This window comes from Carlito syrichta, unplaced genomic scaffold (assembly GCF_000164805.1).
Source record: "Carlito syrichta isolate Samal-C Ts95f unplaced genomic scaffold, Tarsius_syrichta-2.0.1 Scaffold289796, whole genome shotgun sequence".
In the NCBI taxonomy this organism is placed as follows: Eukaryota; Metazoa; Chordata; class Mammalia; order Primates; family Tarsiidae; genus Carlito; species Carlito syrichta.
This window is the reverse complement of record NW_007233892.1, coordinates 503,487-525,722: the sequence shown is the minus strand read 5'-3', so window position 1 is coordinate 525,722 and position 22,236 is coordinate 503,487. Positions and strand designations below refer to the sequence as shown.

The 22,236-nt window shown below is 35.7% G+C and overlaps 1 protein-coding gene across 4 annotated transcripts in view; it reads right to left on the bottom strand.

Moving 5' to 3' along the window:
• The window catches only part of SLIT2 (slit guidance ligand 2), a 387,750-nt gene that overhangs the window by 38,293 nt on the left and 327,221 nt on the right, over positions 1-22,236 (bottom strand). For all 4 annotated transcript variants that reach the window (XM_008054352.2, XM_021710555.1, XM_021710556.1 and 1 more), the window contains 3 exons: positions 14,510-14,634; positions 13,867-13,964; positions 12,470-12,609 (listed from right to left, as the gene is read on the bottom strand). In XM_008054352.2, the coding sequence (XP_008052543.1) occupies positions 12,470-12,609; positions 13,867-13,964; positions 14,510-14,634 (363 nt within the window). The remainder of the gene's footprint in view (positions 1-12,469; positions 12,610-13,866; positions 13,965-14,509; positions 14,635-22,236) is intronic.

The following is a 22,236-nucleotide window of genomic DNA, read 5'->3' as shown; positions in this document are numbered from 1 at the left end:
GTTGCCCAGGCGGGTCTCGAACTTGCGGGCTCATGCAATCCACTCACCTCAGCCTCCCAAAGTGCAGGATTACAGGCTGAGTCACTGAGCCCGGTTTAGCCCCCAGATTTGTAAGACATTAACAGTTTGTTTAAGCCACCCAGTTTGCAGTACTTTGCTATGATGGCCTTGGCAAACTGATACAGCCAGTAAATTCCCAAGTACTGAGGGTTTATAGTGGGGAATACAACTTTCAATTTCTGCCACTATTTTTTCCTTTCCTCTCTCCTCTCTCCCCCTCTTTACTTTCACTGTATTCCATGTAGTTGTCTTTTCTTTATCTCAAAAGTTCTTTTAGAACTCTGAGCTTAACCAATCATCGGATTCTGTAACAGGAGTGTCTTATGACAAGGATCTCCATGTTTCAACGGTCAACAAGTAAATGGAGCGCAACAGTATATAGTTCAGCTCTACATCTGCTGCCTGGGCCAGAAGCCTCTCTGCAAAGCACTATGTGCCTTGATTGACTTGGACCCATCAACCTTTGCCCCTCTGTTTAAGAAAAGCTGGTAAGCCAGACGCAGTGGCTCACACCTATAATCCCAGCACTTTGGGAGGCAGAGGCGAGAAAATTGCCTGAGCTCAGGGGTTTGAGATCAGCCTGGGCAACTTGGTGAGACCTCATCTCTACAATAAACAAATAAATTAGCTGGGTGTGGTGGTACACGCCTATGGTTCCAACAATTTGGAAGGCTGAGGTGGAAGAATCGCCTGAGCCCATCAGGTCGAGGCTGCGGTGTCTTTGAGCGTGCCACTGCACTCCAGCCTGGGTGACAGAGTGAGACTACAACTCGAAAGGAAAGAAGAAAGGAGAAAGGAGAAGGGAGAAAGAAAAGAAAAGGAAGGGAAAGGAAAAGGAAAGAAAAGGAAAGAAAAGCTGGTGTAACCAGTGAGGGCTTGCAGGAAAAGCTATCTCAATAATTGTGGTGATTCTATTCCTTCTAATATTAAAGGTGGCAAAAGCTAGGGAACCACAGACTACTGTATATTGCAGAGGGGGAGAATGTGATTACCATGCCTTGTTTCATTAGTTTGGTCTTTACAGTAACCTTGCACTTTGAATGGCAGCACAATTAATAACTAGTAACATGTATACTACTGTTAATTGTAAGAACAATAACCTCTTACTAAAGCTTTCATGGCGTCCCAGAGATTTTGGTAAGATGTTTCTTCATTTTCATTTGTTTCCAAGTACCTTTTAATCTCTGTTTTGATTTCATCATTGACCCAGGAGTTGTTTAGCATCATGCTGTTTAGTGTCCATATCTTTGTGGGTTTTAGGGGGACCTTGTTGGTGTTGATGTTTATTTTTATTCCACTGTGGTCCGAGAAGGTACATGGTAAAATTTCAGTTCTTTTAAATTTTCTTATACTTTATTTATGGCCAAGTATGTGGTCAATCTTAGAGTATGTCCCATGCAGTGATGAGTAGAATGTATATTCTGTGGTCTTTGGAAAAAGCACTGACAGTGGTGGGAAACTATGGGGGGGAGGTAGGGAGGGGAAGGGAAGTGGGACTAAACGGTAGTCAATATCTGTCTGGGGATGGAGAGACACCCCTTATTAACAAGGGTGCCCAAATGATGCAGATTTGTTTAACTAACCCTTAACTGTACCCCACAATTTTATAATAAAAAATATGTTTAATAAAAAAAGAACAATAACCTTGAAAGTGTTTTATTCACTTATGTCAAAGACATCAAAACCCATGACAAGGGGAGAATACCTGAGCTGATTTGTGTTTCTTGCACACATTCTCAAGTTTTTAAGCATGCTTTTTCTTAAAACACACACACACACACTCACACTCTCTCTCTCTCTCTCTCTCTCTCTCTCCCCCCCAAAAACCATACTGGTATAATTCATGGCATTTTTGAAAATAAGAATTATAGTGATTCATTGGCAAATGAATTAATAACAAAGATGTTTTATGGTCCATGGGAGTTAACATTAAATATTTCCTGAAACAAGAGTAGTGTAAAAGTAAATTAATAACTTACAACAGGATTAGCTTACATGTGCTCTCTGAGAGGGAAGATACTTTATTTAACCACAGAAGTCTGTTTCAGTTTAATTTTTATAATATAATATTGGGGATAATTTATTTGTGCTAGATCTAGAAGTGACTGAGCATGAATATGACAGTGCCCTTTCCCTGGAGAAGGTACAATATGGAATGGAGAGAAATAAGACAAACATCTAATTTTCCACTATCCTTTAAGTTTCCTTTAGTGACTGAGATACAAAAGCACCCTGAACTACAAACTGGGATAAATGGCATTATTATTTTCAATTATTATTGAAAACTATATTACACAGTTCCAAAATACATTTTTTAACTTCTGAATAGATTTATTCTCTTTGTAAAATAAACTCTGTTAACTAGAGAGAGGGATTATTTAAAGGTGTATCCACTACAAGATTGTTTTCTATCTATCAAAAAATTTGAACAACAGCATGTCTCATCTAGGCTTTTTTAGTCCTTGTCAAAGACTGCTTGGCAAAAAGGATGTTGGTCATTTTGTCCCCACACTGGGATTTCTGGAATTTTCCAATTCAGATCACTGTTTGAAATATAAATGTGGTCCGGGCTTAGTGACTCGATTTGTAATCCCAGCACTTTGGGAGGCTAAGGTGAGTGGATTGCCTGAGCCCTTGGGTTTGAGATCAGCCCAGGCGACTTGGCAAGACTTCGTCTCTACAATAAATAAAAAATTAGCCGGGTGTGGTAGCGCACGCCTGTAGTTCCGGCTTCTTGGAAGGCTGAGGTGGAAGGATCCCCGGAGCCCAACAGATGGATGCTGGGGTGGCCGCGAGTGTGCCACTGCACTCCAGCCTGGGCGATGGAATGAGACTCCAACTAAAACAAAACAAAACAAAAAAACCATATTTGTGTGTATATGTGTGTGTGTGTGTGTGTGTGTGTGTGTGTGTGTGTGTTTTACACTAAATAGAACAACAAGAAAAGGGTACTAAGTAACTATTTCTATTTAATTTCCCCAGCTGTTATCCCTTTTAAATTCAGGTTGGGCATGTCTACAACAAAAATAATTTTAGATATCAGTACATGGTGTTGCTGAAACACTTGGCTTTTGCTACCTTCTGCTAATGTAACTAGATTAGTTTATTTTCTCTCTAAAACAGATAAAATATCCGAGTGCATTTCAGGGATCATAGATGTATGAAGGGGGTAGAAAGATTCTGGAGCTGACATTGCAGACTGTTTCTGTTTTTATTCAGAAATTGTAATAAACTAGTTCTTTTCTTTCTTAATGAGAAAAGATTATTGATACTGATAATAATGGCTAGGAAATTCATGATAGCAATCTGAATAAGTAGACCTGAATTCTGGTGTTAAACTTAATCAGTAGTGACATTTTCAAACATACTTGTAACAAGGGAGGAAGTCTGGTTGAATTCCTGACAGAATCCCCAGGGTACAGACTTTTGGAGGGTCTATCACATCATTCTCCAAATATTTGCATTTTGATCTCTTTCTTGGTTCAACAAAAGTCTGAATAAATGGTACTATTTTACTAATTTTACTCTCTTTGAATTAGCTCAGCAAGGGAAGCTGTCAAAAGAAACAACTGACTGGATAAAATAAATGAGATCTAATTCCTTAAAAGTATGCTGCTTGAGAGCAAGAGATACTTTAATTTATATTTTTGTACCTCTCCCTTTCCACTGCATTTACCAGCAAATTGGCGAAAACTAGGTACTCAATGAAAAAATGCAAAAGACAACACTTATTAGACTGCTTCTTGCAGGAAAATGTTCTTTAAATATTAATGAAGAAGACCCTGACTGCATAAAAGACAATGTAAGGAAACAAAGTGACATAGTGACCATAGTGACATTCAGGAATACTGGCTACATTCTGGTATTCTGACTTCCTAGCCTGAGGTACACCCTTGCAGACTCACCTAGATGGGTAGTCTCTTGCCTTAAAAGTATCCCTACAATTTCTTCTGCCAAACAATGAGCAACCGAATAGGAAATAGAGAGGATGAGCTTCATATAGAGGAATTGTACTGTGTCAGCACTGAAGTGGCATAGTTGAGAAAGGCTAATATGAATGGACCAGAATGCTTCTCATGACCAAACTGTACAAATTCAATACAATTCTCATAAAAAATGAATTTCTCATTTGATTTTTATTTATACAAACAAACATTCTCTCTCCTCTCATAGATCTTGCAATGTGGCAGAGAGACTGATGATCTGTAGTAGGGGATGGACATAGCAGATGGGATTATGGGAATCATCGCAGGGCTTAATTAGGTTGGACCTGAAAGAAATGTATATATATTTTCTCTTTGCTGAGCCAGGCAGCCCTGTTTTATACTCTACTCAACACTGTAACCCCAGGCATCTACCATTAACACAGGTAGATGCCAGTTTCCAATCTGAATATTCAGGATCCTTAATGATGGTGACAGTAAGAATTGGCTTTATTTCCATCAGTAAGTAAAAGATTACTTATGAACAGGGTGTTTCTGATGTTTTTTTTTTTAAAGACAACTTTTCTTGAGGATTTCTCTTAAGAATCTGATGCTTCTTTTTGCTATTCTGAAACATGTTCTATCAACTAAAGACAATTAACTGACCTTCAAAATATGATCACTAAGTCTCCAGGCTGTCTGATTTTTCTAAACGCAATTAAATGCAGTTATTAGTATAGACTAATAGAGGGGGACTGATTGTGAGGGTCCATGAATTATTGAAGAGTGATTAGCCACTGATAACTATTCTCTTTTTGTGAAAAATGTGCAAAATGAGCCAAGTGCATCACTGGAACACTGTCATAGAGAAGCTCAATGAAATAGAGTTAATAATAATTCAAAACAGGAAGGCTCAAGAAAACATGCTATAACTGTAGATATTAACATGTTTCAAAGATGAAAAGTCATTTGGGGGTTCTTATTTTTGTTTTCTAAATGATATGAAACAAGTTGCTTGATAATGCTTGTCTGTCAGAGTTTGATCTGTTTTCATATTCAGAATGAGTGGTTTTCTTTATTTATAAACTAGTAAACTGGCTATATTATATTATTAATATTCTAGGGTTATGAGACTTGATGGCTGCATACTGAGAAATATCTTACCTGATCTGAACTTATAGTCAAGAATCACAACCAGAGTTTGTCCAGTAGACAAGGTAATGTCTTAAAGAGTTTTGTATCATAATCAATGCTTAGCATGGTGTCCTGCATACGATATTTTCCCAATAAATATCCTGTGCATTTACAAATGAAAAAAGAAAAACTTACCTCTCCAAATAAACAAACAAATAATGAGGTGTTTTTCAGTACTTCCTCGTTGGAACAATGACACTAAATAATATAGCTGATTCCAATAGCTACTGAAACTACAGGAAATATTAAACTCAGTTTTAAAAATAAGTAAACTCAGAGTGGAAAAGACTTGTGTAGACTAAATTGTTCTAAACTCATTGGGCACCGCCTATTAAGTAAGGAGCAAACAGGATCTTTAAGATGTTTTCTGAGATTCAAATGCATTTAAGAAAGCTCTGAAACGCTGGAGTATGAATTCAAACCACACAATACCGTTAGGCTGCCAAATAATTTTCTCTAGGGAAAACAGACTTCAACTTTAGTTTCCCTTATTTGAGGCTCACAAATATGTTTGCAACTATAATTACTTTGATATAAATACCTTACACATTTCGGTGCAAAATTAATGACTGAAGTTATTGTTATTAGGAGATCCCGAACATCTAAAATTATACACAGGATCTAAAAATCCAACTCAGTTCAATACAAGAGCTCTTCAGCGCTCAGTATTTCCTTACACTTCAAAGTTGAGTAAGAGGGGTAAGAGAACCAAAAACCTACCCCTAAATACAGTCTTTTTTTTTTTTTGAAGGGAGCATAGAAAGTAAAATTTACCACTACAACTACTACTACTACTACTAATATTAATGAAGAGATACAATACTGAACAATACGAGGAGAGAAATTTCCTTCACACACATAATTTAGTTTAGGTAATTTACTCAAATAAATTTTCCATAAGAATTTTGGTGCCACTTGGAATGGCAAAACGTAAATCTGAACAATATTATTATAGTGACGGTGGTTGATGGAGTTAAATGATGCAAAACTCAAGCCTATCGTACAAGGTAGCCCCAATATTTCTGGATTGCAGACAATTTACCATCTTAGAGTGTTTTTCTATACATTACATGTTATTTTAAAATTTATGTGAATTTGGACAAAGATAATTATCCCTGTTTAGCAGAAGAATAAAACAAGATGAGAAGAGGTCCCAGTGTTTATGAATACTAGTGCCAGGGGAGAAACCTGAGTTTTTCACACTAGTTATGCAAATTAACCATACGTCTAATGCGATGGAAGGTAGCCTCAGTCCAAGGGGAATTAGTCAATTAATTGCATAGGCATTGATTGCATGCCTTTGTCATGTCTAAATAAAATAGATGGCTTTTCAGCTTTCCTCTTTTCAAACATGTACCAGAACAACTGTGTACAACAATCTGAACAGACAGCAGGAGAGCAAAAGGAAAGTTTGTTTGGTATAAACCATTGGTGGAAGCCACTGTGAGATGGGAAAGAAGCCATGCCTGCAAGAAGACAGCACGTCAGGAGGGACTGGTTACAGCAGAAGGCCCACACCTCAGAGTGCATACCTTGGAGTCGGTTAGATATTGGTTTGTATCTGACCCTCTACTTACAAGGCGTGTATCCTTGAATAACTGTTTCACTTTTGTTTAATAAAAGTTACTGCACACTTTTGTATTGTTTATGTAAACTACAGAGTTCTTTTAAATTAACAATATGTCAACTAACTGCCGAGGTACCTTTTTATTTAAAAAAAAATCACCTTAGATGCTATAATAAAGAGAAATTTGATTCCTAATTAAGCTTGAATTTAAAATACAGAGAATGATTTGACTGCCTTCAAAAACAAATTCAACCAGGGGCAAACTCTTGGAAATAAAGAAAGCTTTTATAGACATAAGCAAGAAGTTTAGTCAACACAGGAAGCCACATGGTGATTTAAAATGCTATGGCATTGCCAAATATGTTCCTGAGAGTATATATAACTATTTAAAGGCATATTCCAGTGATGGAATAATTGCTACTAGGTTTCTGAGATAGACACCCTTGACCCAGACTATTAATTTCTTTAGTACTTGTAAAAAGAAAAGACACCATTGAACAAGGAAGGTATTAGATGTAGTCATCCACAGAAAACAGCACATGTTATATTTTTACATTCTAAAACAGGAAACCAGTTTTATGTGTTCCAACTTAATTCTACACACAGTAAGAATAAGTGAGATAATCCAGTAAATTATCCAAACAATGTAATACAGAAAATGAAATCCAGCAAGAGAAGACAGAGATATCTGTTATATAATAATTTCCTTATTAGCCTTATAATCCTACTGCAAATGCTTCTTATGCACCTGGAACTATCAAGACAAGCACATGTTGTGTGCTTTTTAGGTCACTGTGTCTGCACTTGGTGCTTGAAGACTTTTGGTAAGCTGAATGAATAAAAATTCAACATTTTGAGTCAACATTCTGAGTCTTTGAGATAAAGGTTCATAAAGATTTCATGGTGGTTTTCCAAATGTGACTGTCATTCTAATAATTCAATGACTGCATTTCTTGGGACCTGATACATTTTTGGAACCTCATGGACCATACTTACATCAATGATCAAATATGGCCCTTTTTATGATTTAAAAATACTGTCTTGTCATCATGGCATCCTATAATATGTTTGACAATGTCATTTTATAAATCAGCCTCTTGAGATTTGTACATTTATTTCATAAACTGTTTCCATAAATGTGAGTCTTCAAATATTTTTTATATTTCAAGTTGCTAAAGATAATTGTTTAAAGTTATGGGAAAAAAATCCTACTACTTTAAAATTTTTTCGATCCCCAGTCTTTCGTACTGTAATAAAATGACTGTTTTTCATTATGAACATAATACATGTTCACCATATATTCCAAAAGCAAAAGCATACAGACAAGTAGAACATTTTTTAATAAAGCATCTTTTTTTTACCATCCTTCTTCCCACTCAAAGAGTTTCTATTATAATCTTCTAAAGATTGATAAAGTGCATTTCAGAGGCCTGTTTTAGAGAGTTTGGCAAAGCTATACACATATCAAGGAGCCGAAGGACTAATTTGGCACGTTGTGTTCAGGTTTAATGTTTTTTCCACATTTCTTTTGACTATGAACACAGTGGAATATATGTTGCTTTAAAAGAAAGAGGGAAACTGAAATGAAAATCATAGTAGACATAAAAGGCAACTAACCTTTTTCCACCTCATTCAGATTAGCAGCTGGCAGCGACAAAGACAGAAGAGACAAAAGACTTTTTTACATTGCAATACAACAGCAGAGCACATGAAGCCAATGAGCAGCATTAACAACAGAGAAGCCAGTGACAGAGCAAACTGAAGCAAGGCTTAGAGTTCTTACCTACAGCTGGGCCACAAGCACAAACATGGAGAAAATGAGGCAAAGGGTAAACGCCATCACAGGGCACTAGAGATCACTAGAGATCAGGTGATGTGACAACCAGCAGCTTTACTCCCTAAAATGTACTCTCAGTGTCTTGGCCACGGGCATCAGAGATTTGGAAAACAGGGAAAAATTAAAGTGTTCTAGATATTTTTTGCAAGCCATATTTGAAGACTTCGCATGCCCAATTTGTATGGAAAATTTCATTTTACTGAATTTATGTAATCTTCTTAAGCAATATGAGAGATTAAAATGTGATCGACTTTGTATCATACTTGTATGTGGTCCTGTAAGAATAAGGTTAATTAAGATGTACAGTCTTGACATAGCAAATTTAAGCTTCTGGCTGTTGTCAAATTAAACACCTAAGTTAACACCACAGCCTAAGAAAAAGTGTTCATGTTTTTAAACAGGGTTACCATATTTATAATGTTCATTTTTAGAATTTATTTCCAAGAAATGTCTGTTTTAGGAAGATGCTTTTTATAACTTATTAGATTAAAAAAATAAAAATGAAAATTTCTCAAGCTAAAATTAAAACCCTGGAATCATTCCTAAAATTATTTGTTTAACGTTTAAAAAGTCTTACTTTCCCAACACTTAGCACAGTAATTTTAATTCAGGATCGTAGTGAATTCTACTTTTCAAAAATTAATCTTGTCTAACAAATATAGAAATTAACAGCCATACAACAAGAGTCATAAATGGCTGATGAAGTAAATCGTGAAGGATAGTTTTGATGACTTGGGTGGGGAGGTTATGACAAGGTTTAGATAACAGAAAAAAATTATTGGCTCTGATTTATGTTGTCAATATCCGGAACAGGAAAAAGCAGAATTTTAACATCTAAGAAATCAATAACTATTTACTGTGATATTTTGGTCACTTGGAGCTTAAATAAGGTTTAACAAATTTCCTAATCTTGGTGCATTTTATTTCGACCACTTCTAGCCATGTTTTATAGCATGCTCATCATTTCATGACTTTGTCTATCTCTGATTTTTTTTCTGTTGACAACACTATGTCCATTCTGACTCCTTATATAGGTGCCAAATGCAAAATTTGTATAACCATAATAGAAAAGCTTTTCCTATGAAGTTTTATTTGCTCCAATTGAAAATAATTCACTTTCTTTTGCATACCATCTAGATATAGAGTAAAAAAAATCTTCAAAAGAAAAAGCAACTTGTGACTAGAAAGATTTTTAAACAATGACAACATTATTATATTCCCTGAGCATAGCAGGGCTTCTGTTCCCAGATCTCATGCTCATTAATCAGATTCCAAACTTAAATTTAAAACAACATAATCACATTATAAGAAAATTCTTCCCTAACTGCAACTTGGATGAAGCAGGATATGAAACTCTAGAGCCTCATTTATGCTTCCCTGTAATTAAAGACCACTTATGCATCACTGATTTCAAAATCTGCAGATGGTTGTTTGAAATTTTGAAAATGAGCTCATTTCACATATGCACAAAAATACTACAGTTAATAGATGAGTTATAAATTTGTTCCATTTAGATAGCTTCTCTAATGTCGAATTGTCAAACTCCTCATGGCCCACAAGACACAGTTCAAAATAATAAGGGTATTATCTTCATGTTCTATGTGCCATGCATTTTCTAGTTAGTTAAGTATTTGTGTTGATCCTTTGCCCAAATTAATGCAAACCGATATTTGCAAAAGTTATAAGTAAAAAGACTAAAAGAGTCTCAGTTGTTGTGGTAAGCCAACTGGTTCTTGACAGATAGTCATGGCAGGTTCCCTCATGACAGCTATTATGGAGGTTACATTTTGGCTAAAAACTGGTTTTGCTAAGCTTTGGGTGTTTATGATCTGTTTCTAAAAAAGAGATCTGACAAAGTTGGAAGAGTGGGATTTCATAACACTTCTTGGAGGAAATTGCTCTGGTCTGATCACTTAGGACAGGCTAAAACATGTGTTCAAGAGCAGCAGGTGCAGGAGGGGAGCTTGGGAAATGAAAGGTGAGCAGGTAAGACAAAGACCCAAAAGAAATGGATAAAAAAATAAGGAAGGGCAAATCAAAAGCCAAAGCAGGGAAAACCCTCCAAACCAACTCAGAAGAGGCTGCCACCTCATATAAATTAACAAAAAGGCATGTAAGAACTTGAATGCAGCTGTGCTTCCAAGCCTGAGTTTTCATCAGGAAAGATATATATATATATATATATCTCATATATATCATATAGAGAGAGTCCTGATTTCTGTGCTTAGAAGGCATTGGTTAGCCAATGCATGCTTGAAATGCGAGGGTCCAATTTGTCTGGTGGAGTCAAAGTGGGTTGGTTTAAGGAGGCCTCCAAAATTAACTGGGTTCTTAAGTTCTTTCTACAATGACCAGAACAATGATGGAAAAAGATAACTATTCATCCTAAGAAGATACTAGGTCACAGATTTTAGTGCCAGCATTAGGCAAGTCTGAATTAGTCTATAGAGTACAGCTCAGATTCTCAGGGTAGCTTCAAGGGCTCCAGAATCTGTACCCATGGGCTAATGACAAGAATCTGAGGTGTGACATGAAAAACACTGGTGTGAAAGTCAAAGTTATGTAACACCTAAACTCTTTCCAGTCACTTCAGAATGAGTTCATGTTGTATACACTTGCTATCTTTCTTAATGCAAAATGTCAAAGAATGTTCAAATTCTGCCCACTAGGCAGCCTAAGGGCTGTGTATATGCAGTAGAACACTTGGTGATATAGCACATTCAAATTTCTACTGGAAACTTAGTATGATATTCCTTTACACGGCATCGAATGCCTTACTGGTGTTAAAAAAAATAGGCCATGGAAAAATTCAACTTCAGAGGCACTTAAACACATTTAGATTGTCAAAGCAGAACTTCGCTATTTTATCTAGCATTTTCCAACCAAGAAAGGTACTTAGCAAAATGCAAAATTTGGGTATTCCATAAAAGCTTAAATTTCAATGATTTTCCAACAAATCCCTAGGAAAATTTAATTATACAGATTTATGTTCATCTTTCATGTTAAGAGATGTTAACTCCAGTCATCTACATAGTTATTTCACCCTCTGATATTCTTATGCATTAAAACATATGGCAACATATGTAATTAATGAAATATGCCCAGAAAATTAAAATGATAATTTTGAAAATAATAATAGCAATTCTGCATTTTTTTCTTACAAATAACATATGCAGCATTCTCTTTTTCTCCATCAACCTTAAGTGATTTATTAAATAAAAAAATAACCGAAGTTTCCTGTTTATAGCCATGAAAATCAATCAATTCTGACAAAATAGACAAATCATAAACGATGTTGAATTTATAGTAAGTTGGTTTGAATAGGGAGGAAAAGTTTAGCAATTTGGAAGGTCTTATGAGATTTATCACCCAAAGTGTCTGGCACAAAAGTGTCAGAAATATGGTGGTTTCATCAGACTATCCAAAATGCTCAGTATCTTCTGACTTTGTTTTATTTTGGAGAAAATGTGTTACTGAAGCAGACATTCACTAGTGAGGAAACAAGTATGAATATGAGTCACATCAAATGCAAATTATGCTTTGGCTATGCAAAGAAATGCCTTCTTTTTACATATGTATGGATGGGTTGGTTTGCACGAGAATGCCACTGAATTGTGGGATGGAAAGCTTAGGCACAATAGCTTCTTTTTTACTGCATAGCATGATTTTATGGCAAATGTATGCGTTTGAACTGAACTTGCTGGGTCTTTTATTTGGTCGGCTTAAGACATTTTTAAGTCCTTCTGTAATTTATCCTGTATCTAATTTTCAAAACATCTACCAGTTATTGAATAATACAATGGTTTACTACACATACATAACATAGCGCCATCAATGCTTTCAAACAGATACACTGATCAAAGGTATAATATATTCTATTCTTCATACCTGTATACTCAGGTGGGCAAAGACATGTATAGTTATTAATTCCATCGACACATGTAGAATTATTTTCACAGTCATTATCTTCACAATCATCAACGTTGACTTCACAATTTTCTCCTTCAAATCCATCAGCACAAATACACCTGAACACCAGGGGAAGAAAGGGCAAAAGACATCTTTTTGCTGCATTTTAAAGCCATCTGGTCTAAATATTGAAAAAAACCCATAAATGCACTCATCAACTATAGAGCTTTTAGCTACAAGAAATTGATTTTTAAAATGCTTTTTAAATGACATGTTGTAAACATCAATTTAAGGTAATATTCACCAAGCCAGAAATTGTTCAAAAAAGAAAACTCATGCTGACCGTGTGGCAGCAAATGGCTCCACAGTTTTAAAAGTCAATAAACCCAATATTTTTGCAAATCTAAAACAATCAAAGTTTTACTTCACAGTCTTAGAAATCTTAATTTTGCAGTGTGCCCTAATAAAATAATTAACGCTTCCTTACTTATAAGTGAAGAGTAACTGGTTCTGATTTTTAAAATTGCATCTATTATTCTATGTATAATGTCCTTCATGTCTTGAAACAGAACTAGATCTGAAAGCAAAATTCTGCCTTATTGCAGTTACAAACTGTTAATGTTCTCTTTAAGTCTCAATAAATACAAATTTTCCCCCGGCATAAAAGACTCTGCACTTAATCTTGAGTATGTATTAGAATAATCTTTGAGTAAGGTCTAGATGAATAAAAGACAATTTCATAATAAAATGGAGAAGTAAAATATATTTCTTCTAAAAACTGAAACTTCCAACAAGCTTTAGTAGTATATGAGCATTTTGTGTGAAATTATTATCATTTAATAAAAAAACCCATTTCATAATTCGTGAAGTACATCTGAAATAATTGTATCACATGATGAAATAACTCCAGATTAAAACTGTTCACAGCATGTCTGTCTACTTATATTGTGTCGTGGAAATAAATTAATTTTTTGTTTCAGAGGGACCTACATCTTATCATTGCAAACTGTCTGTTAAAGTTATAAGCAAAACAACAGATGAATATATGACTTACAGAAGGGTAGTAGTTGGCTATTAATTAATATAATGGAGCCAATGCTTTGTCTTGCCCTAATCTGTCTTGATTAATCATAATGTATGTATATGCACATTTGTAATTTTTTATTTTGCAGCATCCTGAGCTTAGAATACTGTTGTGTCTCCATTTGTTTTTAATATTCCGATATTTCTGAGAGAGTTCAATATGTGTTGTCCTTACTCTGGCATTAATTGAAAAATGCTTCTCTTTTCAATTCTTCAAAAAGGAAAATGCATGTTTGCTTAGCTATTCTTGCTCCAATACTTCAGAAACAGAAGATCATAGACTAAGGACCTACCAGAATCCATCTTTTTCTCCTTCTTTTAAGTGGCATGTTCCTCCATGTTTACATGGGTTACTGATACACGCATGAATTGGGACATCGCAGTCCTGTCCCTGAAGAAGAAATGGGCAAGTAAAGTGGTATATAAATAAAGTTATTTTCAGCACACAGAGAAAGCACAATAGAATAAAGGCACACCAAGAAAAGCTATTGATACAGTTTGGACAGTTGTGCATTCCAAATCTCCGGTTGAAATGTCTTCGCCAATGTTGGAGGTGAGGTATAGTGGGAGGGTCACTGGGGCAGATTCTTCACGAATGGCTTGGTTCTCAGGTAACGAGTGAGTTCTCATTCTATTAGTTTACATGAAAGCTGGCTGTTCAAAAGAGCCCGCTGCTTCCTTCTCTCTCTCTTGTTCCTACTCTTGTCACGTGACACGCTGACTACTTTTGCCTTCTGCCAAGAGTAAAAGCTACCTGAAGCCTCACCAGAAGCTGAGCTGATAATAGCGCTATGCAGAACTGTTAGCCAAATAAACCTCCCTTCTTTATAAACCACCCAGCTTCAGGCATTTCTCTATAGCAATGCAAAATGGACTAATACAGTTATGTTTTCAAATTTCAAATCTTTTCAAATTGTGTCTACAGTTTCCACTTACCTTGAAACCATATGGACAGGTACATCGATAAAAGTCAACTGGATCACTGTTACAGGTGCCATCATTTTTACATGGATTTGATAAGCATGGATTACATTTAGCTAGAATACTGACATCCACAGGACCTAAAAATTAATTGAAAAATATGAGAACCTGATAATTCCTATTCTTGGTTCACTTAAAATTATTTGTATGCCTTAATGTAATGGTAAATGTTACATTAAAATTATTGGTCATATAAACTAACGTTTCTCTTCCATAACAAAATCAGAAATCAGCATCATCATACCATATTCACGATCTTTCCACTGGGATATACAGTGAGACTCCTTCAAGTCAGAGTGGGACTCTAATTTGGTAGATTAGGTAGCTACCAATTTTAATAGTACCAACGCCACAGGGTGAGTCCTTTCATGGGTTTACCAGCTTATGTGGGTGTGTTTCATGGCCACTGTCTGCACCTTAACTTCAGCCAGATTCCTGGGAACGAGTGCCACTGGTCTCAGACAGAACTACATGTGTGGGTGTAATGTGGGGTGGGCTAATTTTATGAATAAATAGAAATTCATCACTGCAACTGAAAACAGAATAGACTGAACCTGACTAGAAAACATTAGTTCAGTAGTGTTACTTTCATATGGGGGTTACTAAACAGTACCACCTTCATGCACATGGAAATAAGTCAAAAATATAATTTCCATTATGTTCTCCTTCATATGCTTTTGATTCAGTTTGTTTGTTGATTCATTTGCACAATACATGGTGGGTGAAGTTTCTGTATCTTCTTCTCTGAGAAGGAAACACCACTGAAACGAGTTTCACTTAAAAAATTTCATGATCCATAAAGGGTCTAGGCAAATTCAAATTTTGCTGAAGTTATTTTCTTTGGTCACATATATTTATCTAATAAATGGCTAATAATGTAAAAATTGAACTGTCCTCATAAAATTATGCTCCACTGATGCTACTATTTGTATTGGATGTGAGCAACTGTGTTTGGCAAGGACAATGGCAGGCTGGCATCTTTCTACATAAAACACAGATATTTTATAATAGGAACAATAATTATATTTCTATCACTAATATCTCTATAGCTCTTTGTCCTCACTGGAACTAGTAATGATCATTCCGATTGCTTGTTTCATTACACAATTCCTAGCAAAGTTATCTTGCATAACAGCCCTCTCCCAGACTGCAACTATCACAGCTCTAATTTTCTAAGGTGACTTCACCAAAGAGGTCTATGACTTCTGCTCAAATAAACTAACTTTCATCCAATTATTTTATGAATTAAAACTCCTGTTTGAGTGTCTGGTCTATTGACAGAAACTAACATATATAAGAGCATAGGAAACAATGTGGTGGCCAAATGGCTTCATGTTTGCTAAAGTTATCATATTTAGAGTCAGCAATAGAAAAGGAAATAGCTCATTGACAATGGTTTCCTTAGCTGAGCTAGAGAAACACAAATCTAAACTCAGAACAAAGGCGTAGGATGAAGCAGCTAAGAATGTACACCAGCAAAATAGCAAGTCAGCAAATGCAAGGACAGCAAACATTCTCTGTGGCCACTTTCCAAGACCTTGAGTAAAAATGTCTTTTGGCCTATTAATGTGCTTTCAACCTTGTAAGGCTATTGATGAAATAGAGGAGGTCAGAGTTGGCAGTTTGTAAGTTCAATGTGGAATGTGACATTTTCCCAAAAGTATGCCTGAGTATTTAGACAAGAAGCTAAAGATTGTTTTAGGGGAAAAAAAACTGAATACATTTTGAATAATTTAACAGAGTATACTGGCAATGTAACTGCCAGGCAGAAGTAGTCTCATTCAGTTTACCACATAGTCAAGATTTATTTAATAGATGTCACTGAACCTTATGTGATTAATAAGCTCTATCTAGTTTCTCCACTTTTTTCCAAGACCAGATTTGGTTTCCTGAATATCTAACTACGCTGAATTATTTTCATATTGGCAATTTCTCATGGGTATATGAAGGGAGATTTTTGTACCTTTGAATATTCTGAGTTTAGCTTAAAGAATCAAGATAGCAATCTCTCTCCTATATCCAGACATCTCTGACAATTTCTTAAATCCTCTGGACTGTTTTGGTGACATTATGTTTGGGAATATAGCAAAATATTAAGCTCTAACTTCTTCAGGCTAGTCAAGTTCATTGCTACCAACTTTACCAGTGGTAAAGTCAACTACTACATTCTATTTGCTTCCTCTTTTCATGCTTTTGTTTTAAACACTTCTTTGAAGATAATTTCTTACTTCTTACTTAAGTTTGAGCAAACAATAATTCAAGATGTGTTTTGTCAGTCAAATAAGTTCCAGTTAGCAGCATTCTCTGATATCTCCAAATGTCTTAAAATGATATAAATTTTCCCTAGCTTAGATTGTCATTCTAGTATATTCAAAGTTCTTCTGATTTTATCTAAATCTACTTATTTCTATAGTCTAACTCCTTAGAATGATATTCCACGTATCTGGTTTTCTCTACTTGATTTTCCTACACATATTTTGCACTTCTTCTAAGTCCATCTTCTATCTTCTAGTTGCCTCCAATGTGTGATTCATTTTTCATCCAGCACACTTTCTGGGGAATTTTCTTATTCAAGGGGAATGACATTTTAAATCTTTTTATATAATGAAAGGATATCAGAGCTAAAGGGAGATGCTAAATAAAGTCATAAGTGGGAGTCGAGTTGACACAGCTCTCCTGGAGCAAACCAACACTTGTAGAATTTTACACACTTGATGAGTCCTACATCACCAAGAGGATGTCCAGGAACAGAAAGCAGATAAGTCCTTCAGCATGATACATAAAAATCTTGGGCACAGAATCTGAAGTCCATCAACCCAAGTTAATGACCCAGATTTACCACTTAAGTGTGTGGCATTAGCATAATGGCAGTCACCCCAATGGGTTATTTTAGGTTTTAAATAAGATGTTAAAAAATGTCAAGCAGGAGACCTAGTGAGATGAAGCACAGAAATCACAGCGTGTACTGCCACCCTTTGACTTTCAAAAAGTCAGAATGCAGGGAACAGAAGTATTTTATTTAAAAGGAAAAAAAAAAGTTATTTGCCTGTTTGTTCAAATTTCAACACAGATAAAGGCAAACTAGAGCCTGACATTTATCAATTCATCACAATTTCCCTGCATATTCTCTATATCTTGTTTATATAATAGGAGGTGATCAAATTTAGGGAAGCTAAGGGGACTATTATGAAACCCATGGGGGAATGGAAGTGGCATTGGGTAACAACACTGAGAGTTAACAACTTTCTGCTCTTTTTTTTTTGAGTTGGAGTCTCACTCTGTCGCCCAGACTGGAGTGCAGTGGCCTCTCCCGGCCACCGCAGCCTCGACCTGCTGGGCTCCTGCGATCCTTCCGCCTCAGCCTTCCGAGTAGCCGGAATTACAGGCATGTGCTACCATGCCCGGCTGATTTTTTGATTTATTGTAGAGATGAGGTCTTGCTGCCCAGGCAGGTCTCGAACCCACGGGCTCAGGCAATTCACTCACCTCAGCCTCCCAAAGGCACGGGATTACAGGCTGAGCCACTGAGCCCGGCTAACGTTCTGCTCTTAAAGACGCAACTGTGATTTGTAAATTTGGTGTGGACAAGCACCAGGAAACAGTGCAGTTTTAAGAAGGTGTTTTTTTGTTTTGTTTTGTTTTTTGTTTTTTTGGGGTTCTTGTCTTGCTGCTTGATAGAGAACTATAATTTTCAAGCTTTTCTCCTTTCCAAAGTTAACTGGTTCCAAAAAATGTTAACATATTACCAACAAATTAGTCCCCACAGAATGTGTGTCGCAGAGGAGACAATAAGCCTTGGTTTGGGGATACAGATCTTTGTCCCTGAAATGAAAGAGGCCAGTCTAGGATAAGTGGATTGATTTAAGATTTCTTCTTGACCCAGGAAAGCTTTATAGCATCGGCTATATGGATGGAGGTGTGTTTAGCTTAATAATTCAAAGGAAAATGAGAAAAAAAAAAGTTTGGTTAACAATCTGTCTCTGACAGTTACTTTAATCTTTAATGGAAGAACTACAGGACCTCAAATCCATTAAAGCTTGCAGGCAGACTTGCTTACTTGACTCAAATCACTAGTTATGCACCTGACACCAATATTGCTACCCACTAAGAATTGTATCTCATTTTGATTTATTACCAAAAGCTCCAGACAAAAATTTCCTATTATATCCCAGAGTCTCCCTTCATTTTGGCATCTCTGGGAAACATGAGTCAAATAACAAAATCCTCTAGTGCTACCTTGTATACAGTCAGAGGTACATCAAAGGCAACATGTAAGGAATATCTGATGTCAGGCACAATTAACTAAAATGAGATTTTTATTTAAAACCGATGATTCTAGTGTCACGATATTATATTACTGCATTTCTTAAGCATTAATATCAAATTCATATTTGTTAGCTGTCCATCATTCCCTTTATTTATCAAATATTTATTGCGGATCTACTTTGTGCCTGGCACTTGGGTAGGTTTTAAGAGATTAGTCAAGTGAAATGCCTGAGTTTCTAGAAAAGCATTCAGTTCAGCAATAAAGACATATGTGTCTCAATTCGAGAATGAACATGGGGAAGGAGAATGCATGTGTTGAAATATGTGTTGGAAAATGTGCTTTAAATTTCTGCAAGCCATCAAAAGAGAGGAACCCACTAAGTGAGTGGAAATATGAATCTTAAGCTCATAAGAAAAGTCATGGATAGATATTTGAATCCAGGGACTAAAATCAATCAATAATTTAATAGAGCTAAAGATGTAACATCACGTGTGTCTACATTTAAAAGTGTTTGGAGGACAGGCTTGGTGGCTCAGGCTGTAATCCCAGCCCTTTGGGAAGCCGAGGCGAGTGGACTGCCTGAGCCCGTGTGTTTGAGACCAGCCTGGGCAACCTGGCGAGACCTCGTCTCTATAATAAATAAAAAATTAGCTGGGCGTGGTAGAGTGCACTTGTAGTTCCGGCTACTTGGAAGGTTGAGGTGGAAGGATCACTGGAGCTCAGCAGTCAACACTGGGGTGGCCTTGAACGTGCCACTGCACTCTAGCCTGGGCGATGGAGTGAGACTCCAACTCAAAAAAAAAAAAAAAAAAAAGGTGTATGGAAAAAACAAAAGGAATGAAGAGGTCAACACAATGTACAGGAAAAAGCTGTGGCTACCAGTGTCTTGGGATGAAAAGAATAAGTAAACATAACTTAAAAAAAAAAAAAGCCAGCTGGGCTCGGTGGCTCAGCCTGTAATCCCGCACTTTTGGGAGGCTGAGGTGAGTGGATTGCCTGAGCCCCCGGGTTCGAGACCCGCCTGGGCAACTTGGCGAGACCTCATCTCTACAATAAATCAAAACTTAGCCGGGTGTGGTAGTGCGTGCCTGTAGTTCCAGCTACTTGGACGGCTGAGGCGGAAGGATTGCCGGAGCCCAGCAGGTCGAGGCTGCGGTGGCCGGGAGCGGCCACTGCACTCCAGTCTGGGTGACAGAGTGAGACTCCAACTCAAAAAAAAAAAAAAAAAAAGCCACTGCGGTTGGCAAGATCAAAGCCTTTGGTGTTATGATCACCAAGGGATGGGGGTTAAAAATCTATAAAATTGAATTAAATAAATGGTTATCTGAAAACACAGAGTATTATTACACCTCTTAGAATACTAGGCTTGGTCATTTGTTACAATTACATACGACCTTAGGTCAGTAAATAAAATTCTTGAGTCAAAATTAAATAAAAAGAACAATACAATACAATCATTTCTGTAAAAGTGAGAACACGGATGTAAAAGATAAAAGAACAAAGTATTGTTGGTTCTCTTCACCTATTATTAAATGTGTGTTAAAATTTTCCTCATGGTTTACGTTTTTAAAAGTATAATAAAAAAGGTCCTTTTTTGTTTTTTAAACATGGTGCTCCTGACAAATAACTATGTACAAACCCGAATGTTCTCTTTAGTCAATGAGCAAATAGAAGTCCCCACAAGTTAAGATTATTTCAAATACTATGTGCTAATAATATTAAATAAAAAAATGTAAAAAGGATTTGACCAAGTTCTAGATAATGCTTCAAAATTGATCTAACTAGTGAATTTTTCATTACTCTAATTTGGGCTAAATTATTTAATCACCTGCATATTTAATAAAATGACTGCACATTTAATAAAATGACTAAAAATATCAATATCAATCAATAATTTTGAGACACAAAATAAGAGTCCTCATTCAAGTTTATCAAAGACTCCACCCAAAGGGAATACATGATCTTGTTAAGAAAAACAGTAATTACAATGCTATTACTGAGAGATGTGAAATTCTAGAGAATTCTCAACATGTAAAATTAGGGGAAGAGATCAACCATGGCATGGTAAAATGCTGATTATCTCGGGATTTAAAGATGTCCCAAATTTCCTTGACCCTTTAGCTGGCCTTTACAAATGAAGCAATTAAGTGTTTCCAGCATATACCTTTCCTCATTTTTTGAGCTCATGGCTACTTGACACTTGCCTATTTGGGTCTCTTTCCCTCTTTTGTGCTGTATTCTTAGTTGCACTTGGCACACAATAAGAATTTCTGGATAGCCTCTGAGACTGAACAGAATCAGTTATAATTCCATAATTATTTGGTATGGATACATATTAACAATGTCTTATACATATTTCTATCACAAGATTTCTATATTGCTTTTAGAATTATCTATTTAAATATATCTATCAATCAATAGAGTGTAAACTACATGAACTGTTTACTATTTATTTGTTTCTTCTTAACATCTAGAATCATGTCTGGTATCTGGTAGAAACTAAGTAATATTTGTTGAATGAATGAAGAAATACATCACTCATTTAAATATAAAAATAAAAATTTAGTTTCCTCTACAGTTACATCTTCCTGAACCAAGATCAATTAAGGGAATATTACAGATTAACAATGTTCCACTTTCCTTACTGACTTTTTCAGTAAAAACCTGGAGAGGACAAAAACCTCTGTTTTATTGCTTGATCACTCTAACTTCATCTTATATTCAAAAGATAAGGACAGGATATTTGGGTTATAAAAACAGTGATGACCATCTGCTTCCCACTCAAGAGTGCTTTACCTTGATATTAATTAAATATGATTTGATAATTTATTTTTTCCTATTCATTTATTTCTAGTGTATACCAAAACAATGAAAGTACGCTGTAAAGAAAATACTCTGAAAAGTGGAGAATAAATATTTTATTAAAAGAATTATTCAAATTTACAGGATATCCTTTTCTAGCAGGAATCATTTAAAGTATATTTAAATATATCTACGCAAATATATCTTCAAATGAAGAATATTCATCTTCCTGATGTAATTTGAAATTATATATTAAAAACCTTAATATGAAGAGTTTGTACTAACAAGATTTTCATAAATAAAATAAAAACACAATTGACAGGCACAACTATAAAAATATTAAGTTAAAATATGGAAACCTCAAATTTAAAATCATTTAAAAACATTATTTTGTTGCTTTCAAGCTCATAAAGTCTGCATACTCAATAGTATAGTAATCATATTTCCTTGAATGAATTATTTTAATAGATGAAAATACTTTGTATTTCACCAATCCACTTCTTATGAGTTTCTAGTAAAGCTTTTGAGGGTAGTTCAAAATTTTCATTTTCTATGTTTGTTTCACTAATAGGTTGGCAATCTTATTTATATTGATAATTTTGGGGGAAATATT